Genomic DNA, 24653 nt, shown 5'->3' on the forward strand with positions numbered 1-24653 from the left:
CAAATATCTCAGTGAATATTCACTGAGATATTTGAATGTTAATCAATAAATCAATATTCAATATTCAATTAGATTCCTCTTCTTTTGGCCTTTTGTGCTTGTCTCTTTCTAACTTTTAAATATTCACTATATTCAATTTGATTGAATTTGATTGGTTTGAAATCCACAGAGATCCAACTGTTCCAATATTCCTGGCACATACGGGATCACTGCAGGGTTTCACTTAGGCTGCGGTTGTCGTTCTCTCCTGGATCGTCTGGAGCTTTCTTTAGGTGTCTTCGCATCTTTTACAAATGTCCAGCAGGGATAACCACATTTACTCAGGGCCTTCTTAATTGGATAATTGGAGGTGAGCTTCCCTCCCTCCAAGACATCTACAGGAAGCGGTGCCTGAGGAAAGCGGGGAGGATCATCAAGGACTCCAGTCACCCCAGCCATAAACTGTTCAGACTGCTTCCATCAGGAAGGAGGTTCTGCAGCATCCGGTCCCGTACCAGCAGACTGAGAGACAGCTTCTTCCATCAGGCCATCAGACTGCTGAACACGTCATAGACACCTCAGCTTCACTACTGGAACTTCAACATTATGCACTCCATACTGTATATAAATGCCACTTGTTTTGCACATATTCAACTCTGTATATTTTATATATTTTATTATTATTATTATTATTATTATTATTATTTTATTTTATTTTTTTACTATTTAATTTGTAAAAATGTGTATACACACACACACACACACACACACACACGTAGGAAAATATTTAGTATACACATCCAGAAATGCATACACTATTATATATTGTACATATATTTATTAGTTTCAGGTTGGCCATTCTTGTATTTTGCTCGTTTGTGTTGTTGTGTTTTGCACATCTCTGTTGCTTGTGGGGCTCGCACACAAGAATTTCACTCGCATGTGCTGTGCCAGTGTGCCTGCACATGTGATGTGACAATAAAAAGTGATTTGATTTGATTTGATATGATGTTCTTCTGCATTCCTGGCAGCTCTGTCTGCGAGGATGGCGTTAATGCTGTGTTGTTGCTAGATGGATCCATGCCAGTGCTTGCTGTTGCCAATAAACTGGAGCTTGCCCCACGATCGGAAGGTCGGCGGTTCAAATCTGCTCGGGAGCATGTTTACTTTATGTAAACAAGATTAGATCGCGGCCACGCAGGTATGTCCGCTTCATTTATACGAAAGCAACAGCGATATTTTACCAGTGTTTTTCCATAAATAAATATTATCAATGTAACTAAAGATAATGCAGCACTTGATCCTTTTATTGATGTCACACAGATACATACAGGTCATTTCCTAAAAAAGGGAAATGAACTATTAACATTCTATTACATGTATGTGATTATTTCAGATGTAATTCATATTTCAGAGTAGTAATTGTAAATTACTTCATGTAATCAAGATGAGAGACCACGGCTATAAAAGCGAAGGTGGATTTGGGAAGCCTGTCGCAGCCATGTCCTGTCCGTATACGCGAGCCACCCATTGCGGAAGGTGCAAGATTGATAAGGAGAGTCCTCAGAATTCAGCGTATATTGTGGGACAGACAGGATCCTTTAGCTCAGCGCGACAGTGTGCTCATAGAGAGATATCGATTTTCCCGTGAGGATATTATTTACTTAACCAACTTGTTGACGAGGGGGTGCAGGACCACCACCTGTCTTTTTTTGCTCTGCCCTTTTCTTGGTTGCTGTTATAAACAAACAAACAGATTATTTCAGGGTCTCTTTCCAAGAGACTAAAAGCATAAATATTACCATTCTGTAGAATATTCTTATATTTCACTTTTACTTGTTCCCATGTTCTAGTGGGTCCTGTTGTTGCTCTAATATGAAAGAGGATATAATGTAATATACTATAATATAATATAGTGTAATATAATAAATTTACCCTACCGCCTACTGGTGTTGGCCAGAGGGGCCGATGGCGCAATATGGCAGCCTGGCTTCTGTCAGTCTGCCCCAGGGCAGCTGTGGCTACAACCGTAGCTGCCTCCACCAGTGTGTGAATGTGGGAGTGAATGAATAGTGGCATTGTAAAGCGCTTTGGGTGCCTTGAAAAGCGCTATATGAATCCAATCCATTATTATTATTATTATTATTAAATTACTTACGAGTTTAATTTGTCAGCAACTTTCTGCCAGCCCTCTCTCCTTGCTTTTGCAGCCTTTGCAGTGTTCCCTTGTGTTTTAATTAAACTCTGAAACTCCTGAAATCCCTCACTCAAGAGTTCTTGCTCTGCTGCCGAAAAATACCGAGCGCGCTCCTTCGACATTTTCGCCGACCAATCAAAGGGTTGCCGATCAAAGTTTCTACTATCGATGCGTAGCCCCTTTTACGACACCCAGTGATCTCACATTACTTCATCCAGCTATACTAATCGTCAACAACAGGTGTGTTCGGAGAACCGGAATAGCGAGCTCAAAGTTGGCGCGTCGTCTTGTCTCTCTGTATACTGTAATGTATATAGAGAGATGACAATAACGTTTGCTTTGACTTTGACTTGAATTGAGATAAAATGACATCAGTAGGGAGTTTTTACCACCCTGTCCATCAAAAAGACGATAAGGAGAAAGTGTGAGGCGACCTCTTGGTTGAAGTGAGTGCAGAAGTGAAAAAACGAAAAGATGAAGTGAAAGCAGGTGAAACATTACAGACTGCTCCCATCAGCTTCACATGTAGGATCACACAGAGATGATCAACTGGGACACCAAGTTCAGAAGAGAGGAACTATGAGAAGGAAACACGAGAAAGGGATGGGAAGCTCCACACTGTTTCACGCTGTGTGGAGCTTCTGAAGCGCACATGTAACCGTGGTTACAACTGTTACAATAACACAACAGGAAATAATACCATACAAAATATAAGAATAAATATGATTAAAGAGAAAGTCATCATGAGTCACATTCATGCTGTAAAGAATTGAACAAACGTGTGTAAAAACTCTTGTTAAAACAAATAGTTTATGGGAATGCTCCTTTAATGGAACCTTTCCCACTTCTTCCCGTAAGCGCGAGTTAGCTTTGTGAAAAAAAAACACCAGAGACAAGAATCAGGGATTTGGAAAATACAAAGGTCTTCTTACTCAAAGAAAAACTGGTGACTGTTGAAGTTTTGGAAAAACAAACGGAGAGTTTTGGTGAATTTTATGATGTTTTATTTGAATTTAGAAAAAGTTTGCTTGTCACATGCACACTTGGTATTTGAAGCCTGAGGTAATTGAAGCTTTTCTCTTTGCTGGGTAAAAGTAGAAAAAGCAAACAGACTGTGATGTGTGTTTTTTGTTCATGTAAATAACTAAACACAGTTCCTTTGCACGATGATCTGAATTTGCGTTTTTGTCACATTGAAGCTAGCGACAAGAGGAAAAACTGTCGCCATTTTGTTTTTTTTCCCCTCAGAGTCACAAATGATTTATTTTGTGTCTTTATTGTGATTTTTGTGTTGTAAATATAAAGTCTGTTTTATGCAGTCCAGGTTTTATTGCATTGCTTTCCAGCCATCGGACGAGGCTCAGACTTTCCTCTCTCCCCCTCTGCATGTGTAGTGAGACAGACTCACACACACGAGACATCAGATGGCGAGTCTGATGCAGTAACTGCAGCAACCAGATTTTTTTTCTATAGGAACTCTGTGTTTAAGCATCAGTGCACCAAATTGGGTTGAAAGCAAGAGCTCATGCAAGGAAAGACAGAACCTGCTATTCATGTCATCAGTAGTGGGCATAAATTCAATGAGCTCATAGCACTAAGTTGTCTTTACTAGCCCTGCAGGACAGACCGGTTTGAGACCCTCAGACTCTCAGATGGTCTTTAGTAAGTGGATTGTGAAACTGAAGGTTTTAGTTTAAATCTTATTTGTAAATCAAGAACTAAAGCTTAAAGAATAACCTCGGTGTGTAATTTAGTACAATAACTAAAATTATCTTAACTATGGAAGGTTAAGCATGACCTACTCAACTGTCACTGATTTGGTTTTGTTTCTTTGTTTGTGTTTACTTAGGGGCGATCGTGGCTCAAGAGTTGGCAGTTCGTCTTGTAGTTGGAAGTTTGCCGGTTTGAGCCCTGGCTCGGATGGTCTCAGTTGTTGTGTCCTTGGGCAAGACACTTCACCTACCGCCTACTGGTGTTGGCCAGAGGGGCCGATGGCGCGATATGGCAGCCTGGCTTCTGTCAGTCTGCCCCAGGGCAGCTGTGGCTACAACCGTAGCTGCCTCCACCAGTGAGTGAATGTGAGAGTGAATGAATAGTGGTATTGTAAAGTGCTTTGAGGGTCTTGAAAAGCGCCATATAAATGCAATCCATTATTTAATTAAAGATGCCGGCTTTTCATTTAAAGTTCTGGTCTTTTCACTGTGCTTTGCCCAACACTTCTGCCAACCTAGAACTGGTCCATATTTGTCTTACAGTACCGCAGGTAGTTCCAGGACACACACACACACACACACACACACACACACACACACACACACACACACACACACACACACACACACACACACATTACAGTGTTACCTTCAGTTAAATTTTATTCATATAGCACAGCAGTCAGCTAAAGGTGCTTTATATTTACATGTTATATTGTAAGGTAAAGACAATAATACAGTAACTCATAATTAAAGGCATACGGCTTGTATACACACGTGGTGAATGAAGAAGAAACACTCAGTACCCAGCAGCCTACAACTATTGCTGCATAACTAAGGGAGGATTCAGGGTCACCTGGTCCAGCCCTAATTATATGCTTTAGCAAAAAGGAAAGTTTGAAGCCTAATCTTAAAAGTAGAGATAGTGTCTGTCTCCTGAATCCAAACAGGAAGCTGTTTCCACAGAAGAGGGGCCTGAAAACTGAAGGCTCTGTGATAGGTTTGTAGCATAAACCTATTCGCTGGAACGTTAAGGACAATCTGCTACGCAGCAAAAAGCAAGACTCAAGGCACCAAAGTTCTCTGGTTACTCATGCATGAGGGAGACCTGGCTGGAGCCAAGCGTCGTTCCACCACTTGACCTCTGTCAGACTCTCAGCCAGGCTCCCCATAGCACTCCTTTTATTGTGGTTACATGAATATGCATAGGGTCATTAACATATAGCATCTTACATAGGTATACATGTGAACAAAGAATACTGTGTGTGTGTGTGTGTGTGTGTGTGTGTGTGTGTGTGTGTGTGTGTTACTGCTGATCAAAGGGTCATATAACATCCTTGGTCAGGAAGAGGGTAGACTAGACCCCCCCCCCCGGTGAGGAAGTCCAGCAGTTCATCTAAACAGAAAAGCACTTAGACTAGAACAGACGTAGCTACGTTAATCCTACCATAAAACAATAAGACAAGATGCAAACTTTTCCCATGCCCCCAAGATGCAGGGGTGCATTCCAGTGTGGAATACACACCAAGCCTCTGTAGCCTGTTAAAGATCACACAACTTATCACTACACAATTGATTATACACCTCTAAGCATATATGGTTAAATGTTTCCTAATACAAATGACAATAATAAAATCTAAACCCAACACTCTGCCTCCCATTCTACTTTTAAATACTCTAGGAACAACAAGTAGGCCTGCAGTGCGAGAGCGAAGTGCTTGATTTTTATATCTGACATTTCAAATACATTGGATTGATTTTAAATATTTTAATATTATAAAATGACGAAACGAATTATGTTAATTTCCTAAAGCTCAAAGATCACATTCACTGAATTCAGATGAAATGATTCATCTTAGTCTAGTATCTACATGTTAACATTTGTTTGCTAAAGGACTGAAGAGGAAGAAGTTTACAAGGAATCATTTAGAACAGTTTAAAACATCAACTGATTGAATCCATGAATCTGAAAACGTGTTTCTGAGTGAAACAGACAGACATGTACAGACTGAACTGTTCAGCAGTCAGAGTGTTTCTCTAACAGAAGGACACTCTTTACACCCAACTCAGCACAGGGACACTGAGGCACCAGGATTGAACCCAAACCCAGGATAAAGAGTTTCAGTGAATGTGGTGTTGAAGGTGTGGAGGTGGATCAGAGTGTCAGAGGAGACTCTGTAGAAGGACAGAGAGCCAGCAGGACAGTCCACATACACTGCTACTCTGTTAGAGACAGGGGAGGAGGAGGAGGTGATGAATGTCACTCTGTTATTGTACATGACATAATGAGGACCGTATTCAGAGCAGATCAGACTCCAGGAATGATCGTTCCATCCAAACACGCAGTCATAACTGTCTCCTTTTCTTCTGATTCTTCTGTAACTCACTGATATTTCAACTGTTTCTTTCCACTCGACCTCCCAGTAACAGCGACCAGTCAGACCAGTACTACACATCAGCTGATAAAAATAATCAAATCTGTCTGGATGATCAGGATATGACTGAACCTCCTCCACATGTGTCATCTTGCTGTTGTTGTCAGACAGTTTAATGTGTCTGTTTACTGTGTTTGTGTCGATTATGAGTTGACAGGAATCTGATGGAGAGAACAAACACAATTCAGCTGCAGTTATTGATCCATTGATCATTGATTGACACTTTGATGATGACTCCTGACATCCGAGATGTGAATAAGTGATGTGAAAGTTTGATGATGGTTGAATGAGTGCTGATTTGTTTTCATGCATCACATTAAAAACACACTTACACTTCCTCAGACCTGGTCTCAACCATCGGACTCCAGCAGGCTCCACCCTGAAAGGAGGAGGAGGGTCAGACCAGCACAGTCAGCATGCACACATGGACATTACATGGCTCTCACACACATACTGTTAAACACTGATAAAGGAACAGTCCAACATTTTTACAAATTCTCTTCAATCCATATGTTGCTCAAACTGATGATGATTTTGATCCTGGATCTGTCAGTATGCCACTGTGTTGAAAGAAATATGACTGATTCAAACTGTGACCTTCATCATCTTTATATTCCTCTTCTGTTTCACTGGATCAATGCTGTGATTGCAGCCATTCCTCTCTCTGTGAGGAATGGCTCTCTGTGAATGCTACTCATGGCCATTGATCAGTGGAATCATATTTTGGGGATTTACTTACCTGGATGATTCACTATGTGTCAAGACATTGGACTGTTTCCAGTTCCATTATTGTATATTGTGTATTGGCTTTCAAAATCACATTGCTACTTTTGTCTATGAAAAGCACTAGAAACACATAAATCCCTTACTGCAGGGCTGCTTTTCTTTAAGTCTACAGAGAACATCTCCCTGTAGTTCTCAGTTTCTACCACAGCTCTAAAAATAGAATAGTGATTTTATTCTTTTGATAAAGCAAGCCCAACAGTTCCTTCTGGTTCCAATGGTTGTTGTGTTCTGGGATAAATATTTCCTTAATCTGAACTGTTAATAATACTGAGATATGTTGGTCTCCCTGGAGACATCCTATCCTTTATGGATCGTTTCATGTGACATGTGTATGAAACAAACAGGAAGTGAGCGAAGGCCACAGGAAATGTTTCCAGGTCTCTATCAGACATTCCCTCCATACCTGAGAGTGTCCAGTGTCCAGCTTGGATCCTTTAGTCCAGCCAACGGCAGCTTCATTCCTGATATACCTGGATGATTGTAGCTCAGGTCCAGCTCTCTCAGATGGGAGGGGTTGGAGCTCAGAGCTGAGACCAGAGAAGTACACCCTTCCTTTGTGATCAGACAGCCTGACAGACTGCAGACACACAAAACAACAATCCATCTGTGAACAATGATTTTCTGTATTTCAGATACAATAACATTATTCAATATCTTCAGTCTTCAAAAGGACCATCTACCATTACTGGTGGCAGAGTGAGGGCAAGAAGAAGGGATGATCTCAGAGAGATGAAAAAAAAAACAATAAACAAAATACAAACTAAGGACCTAAACTAAAAGTAAAGACCTAAACTAAGGACAGTGATAGTTGGTAGGATTTCTATGTTATGTAACTTGCCCAAAAATAGTGTTAAGGCCGGATATGTGCTACCCATTAAAGGGAGTGAAAAACCAGGAGTAAATTTTTAAAGAGGAAACGGGTTAACTCTATAGAGGCTGTTTCCAAAGAGTGACAAAAGTAATGTAGGATTTTTTTACCAGAAAAAGTTAATTATATCTGTTTTTAGTTCACACTAGTTATTGAGGGAGTCAGTTAATTAGGTTAACTAAGAAAATTAGTTAAAAAGGGGGTCTGTTGGGATTTAAATATATATTCATAATGCTTATTTTCTGATTATATTGTTTTATGTATAGGCCTTTATAAACCAGGCCCAGAGGTGACAAAGAACTAAGTCAAAGGGTGAGAAGTTGCCCTGGCAATAGACTTTAGAAAGAAGAAGTGAAGAAAAGAGGAAGTTTAGCGCAGAGCTGCACCAGAAATCTGACACAAAGAAAGAGGAACTGAGTAAACTGAGGGTGTGTGTGCAGGGGCGGATCTAGAAGGGTGGCATGGGTTGGCAAGTGCCACGCTAAAATGATCTCTTGCCACCCCAGTTTTGCATGTGACACTGTTGTTTATTAAAATAAGATAGCATTAACAGTTTGAGCGTAGTTACAGTCAACAGTGAATATAAATACTAAAACTGAATATATTGGATAGTGTCCCCCCCCCCCCCCCCCCCCCCCCCCCCTCCACCATTAACAAATGGTTCAGCCCAAAGCAGGACCGGCCAGAGCACATTTTGAACAACACCATGGGAATTTCGGATTGTACACAGGTGGTTGGATGTTACACTCTGGAAATGGAAGGAAGGTGAGTGTTATTAACCCTTTGTGGTCCACGGACACGCTGGACCTCCAAATCACATGACTGATGTAAGCTGACATAAGCTGCAGCCCTGCTGAGTCTCTGTTTCAGCCCACATTGAAAGTTCAGACTTCAAAGTTTTTAAATTTTAATTACAGGCCAGTAAATCCAGAGTTATGATAATATATATAAGCCACGCTTTTTTCTAAATACTGTCGTCACGTTTTTGTGTGTGTGTGTTTTTTAAGCGTTTTCTAAGGACAGCGCGAAAACAGTAAAGAAAGGAAAAAAAGCCACATGCTTTCCTGTCGGTGGAAAAATGTACCATGTCGACCAATTTTTAAAAAAAGTCAATATGTGGGATTTGATTGTTTAGGAAGAGGGAAAAGTTTTGGGAGTGACGGTAATGGCAGCGAGACAGAGCGAAAGAGTTTTTAGATGTGGGAGATTTGTGACGTTTAGTGTGGAGTGTTTACTTAGTGTGTTGTGTGGTCTTGTGTAGTTGTTCTGTTGTGTAGTCGTTGTTTTGTTTTGTGTATCAGTGAGGGCACGAATGAATGTCACGAAGGCACATTGCAGTGTAAACACTGTCACTAAGTAGAAAACCAGCGGAATGATACACCTCCTGTTGTCAGGCCTGCAGGTTTATTCCTGTGCTGTTCTCCTCTGTCTTTTGGTGGACAAACCCTTTTTTTACTGGTACACATCATTTGTGGGGCATCTTATTGCGACACCTGATTGTTCTCTCATTTTAGTTTTAGTAATATTTTTAAATGGTTGTAGAAAATGAAAAAAACAACGGCAGGTGTATTGGCTGCATTTTTAGATAAATAGCTGTATATGTTTACAAAATGTACAATTTATATTTGCATTTCAAGTTTACTGGGTTTTTTTACAGTAAAAAAATACAACTCGGATTTTAAGTTCTTTGTGTGATTTCAGATCAGTAATACTAATGCAGTATGTCAGTCAAAACAACTAAATTGAGCTAAATAATAAGTTGAGCTGAAAAGAATCACACCAAACAAGGCAAGGGGAAAAAAATAAAATGAAACAATCTGATGGTGAAATAGAAACGTAAACTCAAAAGGAGTCAAAAATGGCCGGTTGTATTTCAGACCTCAGTGGGTTAATCCAACAAATCATGAAAAATTAGGTTTAAATTTTTGTTCATGACAGTGCAGATTTCTGACATTTTGTGTAATTTAAGCATCTAACAATTTGATTGTTTTCTAACAAAAAACTGTGAAACTTAAGTTAGACTTGTGTTTGTAAATGAACCATGTTGTGTAGCTTTCTGGATTTTATACTTATTGGGCTACATGTTTATTTATTATACAGGCTATACAGTACATAAGATCAAAACTCACATGTTTTATGTAACTAAAGTGTGTAATTAACCATATGTAACCACCTGCATGTGTGTTTGGGGGAGGGGGGGGGGGCTTTGATTTTGTCATCCCATTTGATTTCCTTGCCACCCCAAGAATATTTCTCTAGATCCGCCCCTATGTGTGTGTGACATAGCCAAACTAGACACATACAGATTCATCTTGTGATTTTTTTCAGAGCTGTGGGTGCATGAGAGCGCCTAACAGCTTCCCATTCTCGGGAATGGAAATAAAGATCATGAGTTAGACCACTTTGAGCCTTGAGTTTTTCTTTGCCTCCAAAAGTATGCAAAGAGCAGAATTTAATAGAATATAATATGGACAAATTGCCCCAAATCTCTAACTTTACTAGTGCAACATAATATTCTTTGAATACATCACAAAAGAAATGTGATTATGAAAAATCTCAAATACAATTCTTTAAAGGTTCACTTTTATACAACAATTGAATATAGATTTTAGATGATAATCAGTAGAACCTGACCTGAGAGTTTCCAGTTTAAAGTTTGCACTCTTTAATCCAACAGACAGAAGCTTCACTCCTGAATCCTGCAGGTCAGAGTTACTCAGGTCCAGCTCTTTCAGACTGCAGGACTGGGAGCTGAGAACTGAGGACAGAGCTTCACAATCTCTCTCTGAGAGGCTACAGTGACTCAGTCTGAAAGATTACAGATTAGTAACCATTGAAAAAATAATTTGTTTTTAAAGTGAAATTTTGAATTATTATTTTATCAATATCTAATACTGTTTTTTTCCTCTGGACCCTGTAATTCCTTTAGCCAAAACATTTAATTTATTAATTCTGTCATCAGATGAAAAATATATATATATAGCTTGGTCTGACCTAAGTGTATTCAGTTTACAGTTTGGACTCTTCAGTCCATCACAAAGAAGCTTCATTCCTGAATCCAGCAGGTTGGAGTTACTCAGGTCCAGCTCTCCTAAACTAGAGGACTGAGAACGAAGAACCGAGGACAAAGCTTCACAGCTTCTCTCTGAGAGGTTACAGCCCATCACTCTGAAAAACAAACCAAACAAAACTGCTAAAGAGTAATCAGGACTAAAGGACTAAAACATTTGGCAATAATAATTGTATTTTTTACCTTGATCTTTAATTCATTTTTGACAATTCATATATATATATATATATATATATATATATATATATATATATATATATATATATATATATATATGACTCAATGCCCCACAGCTGGATACTGGAATGCCTAGAATTGTACAAGATCAATGGGACCCTAAGAGCCTTCATCAGGAACTCAATGGGGATGTGGCGTACAACACTAGAGGCCAACTCCAAGCCCATAGCACAAGTTACCATCAAGTGCGGGATCTACCAAGGAGATGCTCTGTCCCCACTGCTGTTCTGCATAGGCCTGAACCCCCTCAGTGAGATCATTAACAAGACTGGCTACGGATACCGACTATGGAACGGAGCAGTTGTCAGCCACCTCCTGTACATGGATGACATCAAGCTGTATGCCAAGAGTGAACGAGACATCGATTCACTGATCCACACTACCAGGCTATACAGCAATGACATTGGAATGTCGTTCGGACTGGAGAAGTGTAGTCGGATGGTAACAAAGAGAGGGAAGGTAGTCAGAACTGAGGGGATTGAACTACCAGAAGGCAACATTGCAGACATAGAGGACAGTTACAAGTACCTGGGGATCCCGCAGGCAAATGGGAACCATGAAGAGGCCGCTAGAAAGGCTGCAACCACCAAGTACCTGCAGAGGGTCAGGCAAGTCCTGAGGAGTCAGCTGAATGGTAAGAACAAGATCCGGGCCATCAACACATACGCCCTGCCCGTGATCAGGTACCCTGCTGGGGTAATAGGCTGGCCAAAGGAGGAGATAGAAGCCACTGACATAAAGACAAGAAAGCTCCTGACCATGCATGGAGGGTTTCACCCCAAGTCCAGCACCCTGAGGCTGTACGCTAAGCGGAAGGAAGGGGGCCGGGGACTGGTGAGTGTCAGCACCACAGTCCAGGATGAGACAAGGAACATCCAAGAATACATTGGGAAGATGGCCCCAACTGACCGAGTGCTCAGTGAATACCTCAGGCAGCAGAAACCCAAGAAAGAGGAGGGAGACGAGGAACCATCATGGAAGGACAGGCCCCTGCACGGTATGTACCACCGGCAGATAGAGGAGGTGGCTGATATCCAGAAATCCTACCAGTGGCTGGACAAAGCTGGACTGAAAGACAGCACAGAGGCACTAATCATGGCAGCACAAGAACAAGCTCTGAGTACAAGATCCATAGAGGCTGGGGTCTATCACACCAGGCAAGACCCCAGGTGCAGGCTGTGTAAAGATGCCCCAGAGACAATCCAGCACATAACAGCAGGGTGCAAGATGCTAGCAGGCAAGGCATACATGGAACGCCATAACCAAGTGGCCGGCATAGTGTACAGGAACATCTGTGCCGAGTATAACCTAGAAGTCCCGAGGTCAAAATGGGAGATGCCCCCAAGGGTGGTGGAGAATGACCGAGCTAAGATCCTGTGGGACTTCCAGATACAGACGGACAAAATGGTGGTGGCTAACCAACCGGACATAGTGGTGGTAGACAAACAGAAGAAGACGGCCGTAGTGATCGATGTAGCGGTTCCGAATGACAGCAATATCAGGAAGAAGGAACACGAGAAGCTGGAGAAATACCAAGGGCTCAGAGAAGAGCTCGAGAGGATGTGGAGGGGGAAGGTAACGGTGGTCCCCGTGGTAATCGGAGCACTAGGTGCGGTGACTCCCAAGCTAGGCGAGTGGCTCCAGCAGATCCCGGGAATAACATCGGAGATCTCTGTCCAGAAGAGCGCAGTCCTGGGAACAGCTAAGATACTGCGCAGGACCCTCAAGCTCCCAGGCCTCTGGTAGAGGACCCGAGCTTGAAAGGATAAACCGCCCGCAGGGGCGTGCTGGGTGTTGTTTCATTTGATCTGACCTGAGAGTTTTACACTGTGGACTCTTCAGTCCGTCAGACAGGGGCTCCTCTCCTGAATCCTGCAGGCTGCTGTTACTCTGGCCCAGCTCTCTGAGATTGGAGGTCTGGGAGCTGAGGACTGAGGACAGGGCTTCACAATTTGTCTCTGACAGGTTACAGAGACTCAGTCTGAAAGAGTAATGCAGTTTGGGATTAAACTAAACAAATTTATATAAACAGTGTTCCGATTAAAATGTGTCCATAAAGAAAATTAGCTAAAATATCAACTTAAGAGGAAAATTATTGTTCTCAGGTAAAACCAAAAGTAAAGCAGCAAGGAAAATGTATTTTTTGTCAATCGGGGTTTGTTTTTTTTAGCCTTACAATAAGGCATCCTTTGTAGTGCTCTACCACAGTTTTTGACACCTAAATTCAGCAGTCTAATGCCTTATTTTCCACAGTGTTAATGGTACCTTTTCACAGGTCCATACTGGTCATGGCATTCTGTCACAAACTGTCAAGAATCGCACAGTTTGTGGAACAGGACTGACTCAAAGTGCAGGATGCAGAGGACATGTGGACTAAAAAAAAAAAGCAAGCAATTCTTTGACTGATAGAAGTCAGTAAGAAATTAAATATCCAACTGAATACAAAACCACCACAAAGACTGAAAGGGAGGACAGGACTAACCAGCATAGAGGAATCAAGGGTGAGGGAAATGAGATAAAGTTGTAGAAAATAAAGACTTTTTTCTTAGAACTGGCAACAGGAACCACAAGCAACATGAGGAAAATGATTCAGTTCACCAGCAGCTGGTGAAATTTGGGTGATTGTACAAGCAAGGCCGAATGTAGCAGAGCAGTATTTTGGAAATGAGGTAGAACTGAAGAGAGAACAGTGCAGTAACAGAACACTGTTTTTTTCCATGTGGTTTTGGTATGAACAAAATGTTTTTGAAGAGTTTATGTTTAGCACTTGTGTATTCACTACAGGGTGGGTCTGGACATCACTTTAATAACAATTGCACCTAGTTTCTTTGTCAGAAATGCTGACAATCGTTGCCGCTACATATGCATTAACAGTTGGATTGAGTACTGATGATAATGTAAATGTTTTATATATTTTTAAAAAACCCTGAACCATTACAGCTGTTTTCAAACTGCTTTATGTTAACTAGAATAACCATTTACCAAATAAAAGCACCAGCACATATTTACTTACAGAGATTTATTAGAGGCATTGACCTTTGGCAGCAGCTCCAGAAGAACGTCATCTGAAGAAAATGTCTTTGGGTCTACATCTTTTTTTGATGAGACTAAGATTAGGACCAGAGCTGACCACTGAGCAGGGGAAAGATTACGTATGGAGAAACATCCTGAGCACATGTATCGCTGGACCTCCTTCACTAGAGAACGATCATTTAGTTCATTCAGACAGTGGAACAGATTGATGCTTTTCTCTCCTGACAGATTCTCGCTGAGCTTCTTCTTGATGTACTGGACGGTTTCCTGATTGGTCTGTGAAGTATTTCCTGTCTGTGTCTGCAAACCTTGTAGGAGAGTCTGACTTGTCTGCAGTGAAAAACCCAGGAGAAAGCAGAGGAACAGATCCAGGTGTCCGTTTGGACTCTGTAAGGCCTTGTCCACAGCACTCTGGTAGAAGTGAGACGCTGAAGATTCTGTTGTTTCAGGATTCTGGGAGGTGGTTTGTTGCTCTTCCAGCAGATTGACTCCGGAGTTGATGAAGGTCAGATGGACATGAAGAGCAGCCAGAAACTCCTGAACACTCAGATGGATGAAGCAGAACACCTTGTCCTGGTACAGTCCTCTCTCCTCTTTAAAGATCTGTGTGAACACTCCTGCAAACACTATGGCTGCTCTGATATCGATGCCGCACTCTGTCAGGTCTGATTCATAGAAGATCAGGTTTCCTTTCTGCAGATGATCAAAAGCCAGTTTTCCCAGAGACTCAATCATCATCCTGCTCTCTGGACTCCAGTGTGAATCTGTTTGGGCTCCTTCATCAAACTTGACCTTCTTCACTTTGGCCTGAACCACCAGGAAGTGGATGTACATCTCAGTCAGGTTCTTCGGCAGACGTCCCTCTCTGGTTTTCAGCACATTCTCCAAAACTGTAGCAGTGATCCAGCAGAAGACTGGGATGTGGCACATGATGTGGAGGCTTCGTGATGTCTTGACGTGAGAAAGGATTCTTCTGGCCTGCTCCTCATCTCTGAATCTCTTCCTGAAATACTCTTCTTTCTGTGAGTCAGTGAACCCTCTCACCTCTGTCACAATGTCAACACACTGTGGAGGGATCTGATTGGCTGCTGCAGGTCGCGTGGTTATCCAGAGGTGAGCAGAAGGAAGCAGTTTGCCCCTGATGAGGTTTATCAGCAGCACATCCACTGAGGTGGACTTTCTAGGGTCAGTTAGGATTGTAGTTTTGTGGAAGTCCAGAGGAAGTCGACACTCATCCAGACCATCAAAGATGAACACAACCTGGAAGTCTTCAAAACTGCAGATTCCAGCTTCTTTGGTTTCAGTAAAGAAGTGATGAACAAGTTCCACCAAGCTGAACGTTTTCTCTTTCAGCACATTCAGCTCTCTGAAAGTGAATGGAAATATGAACTGGATGTCCTGGTTGGCTTTGTCTTCTGCCCAGTCGAGAATGTATTTCTGAGTTAAGACTGTTTTTCCAATACCAGTCACTCCCTTTGTCAGCACTGTTCTGATTGGTTCAAGTCGTCCAGGTGAGGCTTTAAAGATGTCTTCTTCTCTGATTGATGTTTCTGGTCTGTCTCGGTTCCTGCATACCTTTTCAATCTGTCTTACCTCATGTTCTTCATTGACCTCTGCAGTCCCTCCCTCTGTGATGTAGAGCTCTGTGTAGATCTGATTCAGAAGGGTTGGATTTCCTGCTTTAGCGATCCCTTCAAACACACACTGGAACCTCTCCTTTAGTGTAGATTTAAGTTTGTGAGGACAAATGGCATCTAGACATTTTCAGAGAATAAACCAACAAAAAAAGTACAACATAAGGTACTGTTTAAAAAAAATGTATAGACAATTAAAATTCCATATATCATCATTGTTATGTGTTGTTCTATTTATTTTGAAATTAGTAAATTCTTTACACCAGCAACTTAAATCTTTAGTGAAATCCACTTACTTCTCTGCAGACGGTCAGCCAGCTCATCAAGCTTCATTGTTCTCATGAAGTCCAGGGTGATTTTCACAAATGCCTCTCTGCTGCTCCTCCTCTGCTCTTCCTCCTCCCTTTGACTCTCTAAGCATTCTGGGTAATCTGGACTCAGAACCTTCTGGATCTTCTTCAGCTCTTTCTTCACAAAGCTGATGATGTTGTCCTCCAGCAGCTGGAACAGAATACTTCATGAATGACCCAATCATACTGAAATCATGGAGCCAAATACTGATTATCCACTGTTGCATAAAGAGCAGCATGAAGTTGTAAAAGTAAGTGTTCAAAGGAGCTTGCAAAGAAAAGCGTCTGGACTTCTTTAAGTTGCTTGAAGATGTTTCACCTCTCATCCGAGAAGCTACTTCAGTTCTAGGGTCAAATGGTGGGGAGTCCCATATTTAAACCTAGTGGGAGTATCCCCCCAAAGAGGGACAACAGGACCCCCTGATGATCCTCTAATCGCCTGAACCAAGGTGTGAAAACTGGTGTGGGAATGGGTCCCAATCAGCCAGGGTTTCGGGTGAGCTTATTGTGAAACCTGGCCCCACCTTATAGTGCGAATTCCTGAGGTCAGATGGCCCAGGATGTGAGTGGGTGTTAAGGGATCTGGGGAGGACACTCAAAACTGGATTATAGATGGCAGACAGTTGGTGTCGTAAACCACCGCCTCTGTTCAAAGATGGTCGCTCACAGTGGACATAGATGGCTTCTTTCACTCCTCTTTCAAACCATCTGTCCTCTCTGTCCAAAATGTGAACATTGGTATCCGTGAAAGAGTGACCTTTATCCTTAAGATGCAGATGGACTGGTGAGTCTTGTCCTGTGGAGGTGGCTCTTCTATGTTGTGCCATTTGCTTGTGAAGTGGCTGTTTGGTCTCTCCAATGTAGAGGTCTGGGCTACAATAGGTGACATGGGGGAGCCCATGGCGCAGCCATGTTTTTGTCTGTAGAAGCCTTCGTTGTATTTGAAGTATGTTGTGGTAAGGCAGAGGTCTAACAGTGTGCAGATCTGATCGGGTGTGAAGTTGGTCCTGTCTTCCAAGGAGCTGTCGTCTTGTAGTTGTTTTCTGACTGTCTCCACGGCCTCTGTGGTGGGTATGCAAGTTAAGAGAGACTACATCAAAGGACACCATGGTTTCATCTGAATCCAGGGTAAGTTTCTGGACCTTTCGGTGAAGTCGGTGGAGTTTTTGATGTGGGTGTTCCCCACAAGAGGTGCAAGGATGGTAGCAAAGTGTTTTGCAATGTTATAAGTGGCTGAGTTTTTGCTACTGACTATGAGTGGGACATCTTCCTTGTGGATTTTAGGAAGTCCGTAAATGCAGGGTATGGCAATCTCTCGATAAAGGCGGTGATATGTAAGGCGGTCAATGATTTTGTCCTTTTCAAGGTCCTGAAGGCAACCTATACCTTTCTTTTTGTAGCGGATTGTGGGGTCTCGCTTTAAGGCTTCGTAGGTATTGTTGTCACTGAGGAGAGTAGTGATCTTTGTGTGGTAATGTGTAGTGTTTAGGACCACGGTGCATCTTCCCTTATCAGCTGGTAAAACAGTGATGTTGTAGTCTTTGCTCAGGGAAGCGACGGCCTTCTTTTCTTGTATTGTGAGGTTGGACGGAGGGACTTTGGCACTGGAGAGGGTGACTGAGACTTTAAAGGAAGCACTCAAAACATGCGGTTATCCTAACTAGGCGTTCATAATGTCAGCAAAGAGGCACAGAAAAGAAGATCAGACACCAGCGAGGGAGGATAAGAAGGACAGACGCAACAACATTGTCATTCCCTATGTAAACTCAGGAGAGTTTTCTCCAAGCATGACATCCCGGTGCATTTCAGACCCAGCAACACACTCAGACCAAAATTGGTTCACCTGAAAGACAAAACTCCTAAACACAAACTTAACAATGTGGTGTATGCTGTACAGTGCAGCGAGGAATGCCCAGACCTCTACATTGGAGAGACCAAACAGCCGATTCACAAGCGCATGGCACAACACAGAAGAGCCACCTCCACAGGACATGACTCTCTTCTTTGGCTCTCGGAGGAGGCGGACGCACTTTTTCTCCTCTCCCTTATCTTCCCTGCTTATGTCCTTGTCTAGTCTCGTGGTTTTTTTGTATTTTCCCTGGAACATTCTCTCACAGTCTGTTCTCTAAAACCTAAAAGAGGAATTATGGATTGAATCAACTGGTCCCTAAATGCAATAGACACCCCTTTCTCAACGAGAAGTTTGGGCTTGGGTGAGCCTGAGTGCTGAAGATATCTACCTATTCGGAACCATGGTAACAGGGTTCTGGCTGATCAGAGCTGGCTTGGCCCTGACTTATCGAAGAATTAAGAAAGCGGAACCGGCTGTTCAAACTCCCACAAGGCTGCCCGCTGGGATTGGAATGATGGGAGAGGCGTGAGTTTCTCAAAATAGGCTCATTGAGTCAGCACGGATAAGATCTTGGAGAGGCTACGGCTGCTGTGAATACTCAGAATAAGATCTTTGACTGCAGACTGGATGCATCTCGGAAGGGCTAGCCCGGAATAACATCTCTGGGCGCAAAATTGGATGACATCTCGGGGAGGCACACTGCCGTGAGTCCTCAGAAGTCAGCTCCTTGAGCACAAGAAATGACAACATCACAGAAGTCAAGTATGGCGAAGCTCGCGGCTTTCCAACGGGAGATTGAGAGACCAGTGTTGGACTGTAGAACTGCTTTGAAATTCATATGAGCTGTTCGCACTAAAGTAAAAAATAACATCACTTATGCGGATACCCCTTCGGCGCCAGCTGCAAGGCCGGAGCTGAACAAAACACCCTGATAACGACTGTGTTTAGTCTGTTCCTTCCTATTCCATGCAAGGCCACCAGGGTTGGCTGGAAGACTATTTACTTAGCCTGGCAGGGCGAAGGACACTGTCTCAGCTGAACTCTGGACACGCACACACATCCATATACTGATACTGATAAGCACTCACTGATGCATCACCCTCCCTACCCCGGATCCAACGCCACCTCCAACGCTTACCTCCCCTCTGATGTGGACATCGGGTCAGTTGGAGGCGCAGTCGAAAGATTGCAGCGGTCCCAGATCAGATGTACACACTGGAACTCTTTCCCATGTTGCTTGTCTGTGTTTATTATGCTATGGTGTGTTGATATCTGTGCATTCCTGTATTATCCTTTTGTGTTACACATTTCGATGTTTTTTTTCCTCGCTACCTAGCCTGACCTGTCTCCCCAATGTGATGTTTGTGTATTGTATATACGGTCGGCAAGGTCTGTCATCTCGGTTGTGGGCAAAAGACCTGCAACTGACAAATAAAGGCTATCTCATCATCTCATCTCAGCAGTCCATCTGCATCTAAAGGTCAAAGGTCACTCTTTCGAGGATACCAATGTTCACATTTTGGACAGAGAGGACAGATGGTTTGAGAGAGGAGTGAAAGAAGCCATTTATGTCCACTGTGAGCGACCATCTTTGAACAGAGGCGGTGGTTTACGACACCAACTGTCTGCCATCTATAATCCAGTTTTGAGTTCCCTCCCCAGACGCCTTAACGCCCACTAACATCCTGGGCCATCTTACCTCAGGAATTCGCATGATAAGGTGGGGCCAGGTTTCACAATGAGCTCACCTGAAACCCTGGCTGATTGGGACCCATTTTCACACCTTGGCTCAGGCGATTAGAGGATCATCAGGGGGTCCATTTTTCCCTCTTTGGGGGGATATTCTCCCACTATGTTTAAATCTGGGACTCCACACCATTTGACCTTAGAACTGAAGAAGCTTCTCGGATGAGAGGTAAAACGTCTTCTAGCAACTTAAAGAAGTCCAGACGCTTTTCTTTGCAAGCTCCTTTGACTACGATGACCTGGATAACTGAGAACTTTCATAGACAAAAGTTTTGTACATGTACAGACCATAAATATGGAGTCCAGCTGTGTTTGATGCTGCTGGGCAGACTGACCCCTCGGAACCTCTGAGCTCTCCTGATCCACTCTGTGGAGGAATCATGAAGAGTTAGTCCCCATGAAATCTGTCTCCAGAGAGACAAGGAAAGGAAAAGAAACAGATGCTTCTAGTGATGTTCATCTCATCAATATAATTTAACTCTTGAACAATATTTAGCTGTTCATCTAGTCCAGGAAAAAAAGTAGCCAATCTGCTGGTTTATATTCCATGAGAAAAGCAAATTAGAGCTTGTAGTGTATCCAGCTGATATTTTGAATATAAGCTCCTGTGTGATTCCTGTGTGCCTGTTGAGTTTGTTTTGCCCATGATTAAGCTTATTTTTCTGTGGAGTTAATTTCTTTCATGTTTAGTTCCTCAGGGCTTTTCGTCTCTACTTTTTTTTGTCAGAGCCCTGCTCTAAATACTGTCCTAGATTTAAATACTGTTTGAAACACTAGATTTAGAAGTATTTAGCGCCATCTTTTGCTGTTACAGAAGATGTCACCATGTAGGTTGCTGCCAATAGATTTACAAAACATAATGTTACCTAACTACTGACAAAACTGATATCTCAGTGAAAAACAAGTGAAAGTGGAGAGTATATCCTTGTTATGAACATCAATTCATTGTTTCAGCAACTCAGCATTGAACTTGATATTTAGTTTTATTGTTGTTGATTCTGTAACTAGTCAGGAAATAATGTAATGTAAGTCTATTGGCAGCAGGCTCAAATGTTCAAAGATGGCACTAAACATGTTCTAAAACTTTGAACATTTATTTTTTGTTTACATCCAGCTTAAGAGACAGAGTTAAATGTATTACTTTTTTTTTTTTTTTAGAACTCTCACATTTGTGTAAATTTACACCCAGTTACAGTCTTCTTTTTAACAACATCAGGTAGTTATTTACCTCTCAAAGATCCCAAAAAGTTGATTTTGTTCATCTGGATGTAGCATTTTCAATGGGAGAAACATTTAGTCACTCATACTTCAGTCTCAGCTGACTGCAGGTTTCCTAAGCCTTATAAACAATACCTTTGTACAATGACTGAAATCTCCACAGAATGAACAATGGGCTGTGAGGTCAGTTACTTGATCATTTATATGCAAAATGTCATGACCATTGACCAAGAACCATTGATTAGGAAGTCTCTCAATACTCAATTTGTTGTGGTTTCTGGTAAACAACAATTAAGTAAAACTTTCTTTGTTAGTCTTGGACTTTTCATGCTGTGCTAGTTGGATTGTCTTACTGAATTCAAACACCCTTTGAGGAGTATTCTCATCTAGAAGCATTATAATAATAATAATAATGGATTGGATTTATATAGCGCTTTTCTAGGCACCCAAAGCGCTTTACAATACCACTATTCATTCACTCTCACATTCACACACTGGTGGAGGCAAGCTACAGTTGTAGCCACAGCTACCCTGGGGCAGACTGACAGAAGCGAGGCTGCCATACCCCTCTGGCCAACACCAGTAGGCAAGTAGGGTAAAGTGTCTTGCCCAAGGACACAACGACCAGGACAGAGAGCCCAGGGATCGAACCGGTGACCTTCCGGTTACAGATGCGATTCCCAACCCCCTGAGCCACGGTCGCATTGTAAGTCTCTGTGGCATCCACTCCTCCTCAGATTTTAGCACATTAATGATAAAATGTGTTTCTTTGAAACATTCATTGAGGAGCTAGTTCTGCGTCTTCCTAAAGATTTCTTGTTGCTCCAAGGCCCTTAACTGAAGAGCTCATCTAAAGACTTCTAGGAGTAATCCTGTTTTGTCTGCATCTGAGGCTGAACAACAGGTGGTTCAGGCAATCAACCATCTTATGTGCTGTTTGCTCATAGTCATATTAGCTTAAGCCAGTACTTGACAAAGTGGGTTAAAATGTCTTGATGCATGGTCAATAATCCAAGAAAGTAAATCCAAAAAGTGTCACTTGTATGAGTGACAACATGTTTCTATCACTGAAAACACAACGTCCAGATGAACAGAATCATCTTTTTGGGATTAACTTAAATGGATGACTAAGTATGCATCAGGATACCTCTCAAAGACTTCATGTTACTAACAGCTCACCTGTATCCTGCAGACCCATGATGTTTAAATTCAATGGGGTCACGTTTTGACTGTTTACTCCTTAAGGACATACAGCTGGGTCCAGGTTCATTTATACGTTTAGTTCCTCGTTTTCTCCTGCATGTTGTTTGAGTCAATGGTCTCCTACAGAGATACATTTTTGAAACCATGAAGGATTAATAAAAGTAAAAAATAAAATAAGAATCATCATTTAAATCAGACACTGTACTGACATGAAAGAGTGTTACTAACAGCTCACCTCTCTCCAGCAGGCGGCTGTTGAAATTCAATGGGGTCACGTTTTGACTGTTTACTCCTTAAGGACATACAGCTGGGTTCAGGCTCATGTTTACATTTAGTTCCTCGTTTTTTTGTGTATGTCCTTTTAGCCAGTGGTCTCCTACAGAGATGCATTTATGAAACCATGAAAGATTAATAAAAAAAACAAAATACAACGAGCATCACCATTTAAATCAGACACCTGGCTGACGTTCAAATAGTTCATGTTAATAACTGCTCACCTCTCTGCAGCAGACACCTGCTGGTGTTTAAAATCAATGGCTTCATTTTTAGACCGGTCACTCATTAAGGAGGGTGGAGGTCCAGGTTGGTTCCTGCGAATAATGATGGAGCAGTGATGTGAGTGCTGAGCTGTGACATGGAGAAGAGTCATGGACAGTTAGAGATGGTCATCTCACCTCTGCTCTTTGGTCTGGCTCTCATGTTCCCCACACAGAGTGCTTTTAGAGGGAGGGACTCCCTCCTCTCTGTCCTCACACTGATCCATGTTGTTGAATTCACATCAGCTCACACACACACACACACACACACTTTCTACCTTCACCTGCAGAGGAAACACAAATCATTCATGTGCACATAACAACATTTTGAACAACATTTTCAAACATTTCTGCCGATCCATGAAAAAAACCTTTAGGGTCATTAGAGCTAAAAGCTTCAGACTAACTATTCCTGCTGAGTTTGCAGAGAGCTGTAGACACACTGATTCACTGGTAATACGAATCTTCAGTTCAGGGTTAATGTGAACAGCCAGTCAGAGAAAGGAGGAGCCAGAGCTTCAAAGTAAGAGAACTGGTCTTGAATTCAGTTCATGCCAGACTGGTGTTTTCTGACTGTGTAGCTTTAATTTAGACTGAAGGAAACATTTAGTGACAGCTCAGTGTACTAAGATTTTCACTGAGAGAGGCCGAGTGAGTAAATTAGAAATGAGTATATCAGGGCACTCACAAATTCACATGAACACTTTTTCTATGCCAAAATCTACCCAGATGTGATCTGGTTCTGGATCTCAGAGCAGAGCCTCACACATTTCTGGTTCTGGGATTTTAACAGAGAAAAGCAAAACTGTCCCAATCTGCAGAGTTCACAAACTCGAGTTTAAAGAGTAGGAATCACATGCAGACATTAAAGCTGATTATCGATGTTTGCAGCTAGGGAAACATTCCTCACATGTTTAAACTAGAAAAACTAGAAACTGCATGCAGCATAGTTTCAGTTTGCAGCATGCACAATCTTTTTGAAGCATTAACAGCAACAAAAGGTTATTAAAAGAGCTGTAGAAAGGCAAAGAGACATCAGGAGTTTGGTTAACATTTTTCTGATTGCCAAACACAATAGTTTGAGTTGTTTTCTACAGAGTCCACAGATCTCAAGCTTAAGTTACTAAAGACAAACTGTTAAAAGAGGAAAAAAATAAAACTTACAGGTTCTTCACAGACACACAAAGAACAAGCTCAGGCACAGACACACGGGTGAGCTGTTTAATGGAAGGAGGAGGGACTCTACCTGAAGTAGGACAGGTTGGAGGAGGCAGATTTTCAGATTTTCAGAAGAGTTACTGAAAATATGCCTTTATGTTGTCAGATTTAAAGTAGAATTCAACTTGTGTCATTTAATTCAATTATTCACCAAGCAGTTTTGGTTATTATTAAAATAACATAATGAGTTTGTATCTTTCAATAAACTGATAATTACTAACCCTGAAAAATAATCGATTTATTATGTTGTTGTAAGCCCATGAACACCAGACAGGACTGCATGGAGCTGGTGATCAGGATGAGAATTCAGAAAACTGTTGAAACAAAAAAGCTCCAAGAGCTGCTCAACGAATATTTTTTTTTCAACATTTACAGTTAATACATGAGCGAGGCACAAAAATAGAATTGTAGGATTACCAGAGGAACAAAACACCAGCTCCTGGTAGACAGAGCCGTTGCCCGAAACTGCAAGGCCAGACTGACCAACCTATGCACTGCCTGGATTTATTACAAAGCCTGACTCGATGCCCCACACTTGGAGCTTGGAATGCCTAAAACTGTACAAGATCAACAGGAACC

At 42.0% G+C, this 24653-nt stretch overlaps 1 protein-coding gene across 1 annotated transcript; it reads right to left on the minus strand.

The window, feature by feature from the left end:
- Positions 1-5954: 5954 nt before the first annotated feature.
- On the minus strand, positions 5955-23083 carry LOC308409680 (NACHT, LRR and PYD domains-containing protein 3-like; the record flags this gene model as incomplete). The annotated part of the gene is made up of 13 exons (XM_080902600.1): positions 5955-6484; positions 6656-6702; positions 7513-7686; positions 10612-10785; positions 10972-11145; positions 13098-13265; positions 14298-16071; positions 16248-16452; positions 20188-20266; positions 22297-22440; positions 22556-22696; positions 22818-22947; positions 23074-23083. The coding sequence occupies 13 exons, from the start codon at positions 23081-23083 to the stop codon at positions 5955-5957; spliced, it is 3750 nt and encodes a 1249-aa protein (XP_080758726.1).
- Between the last annotated feature and the right edge of the window lie 1570 nt (positions 23084-24653).

This window comes from Rhamphochromis sp. 'chilingali' (genome assembly GCF_963969265.1).
Source record: "Rhamphochromis sp. 'chilingali' genome assembly, chromosome: 1".
Classification (NCBI taxonomy): domain Eukaryota; kingdom Metazoa; phylum Chordata; class Actinopteri; order Cichliformes; family Cichlidae; genus Rhamphochromis; species Rhamphochromis sp. 'chilingali'.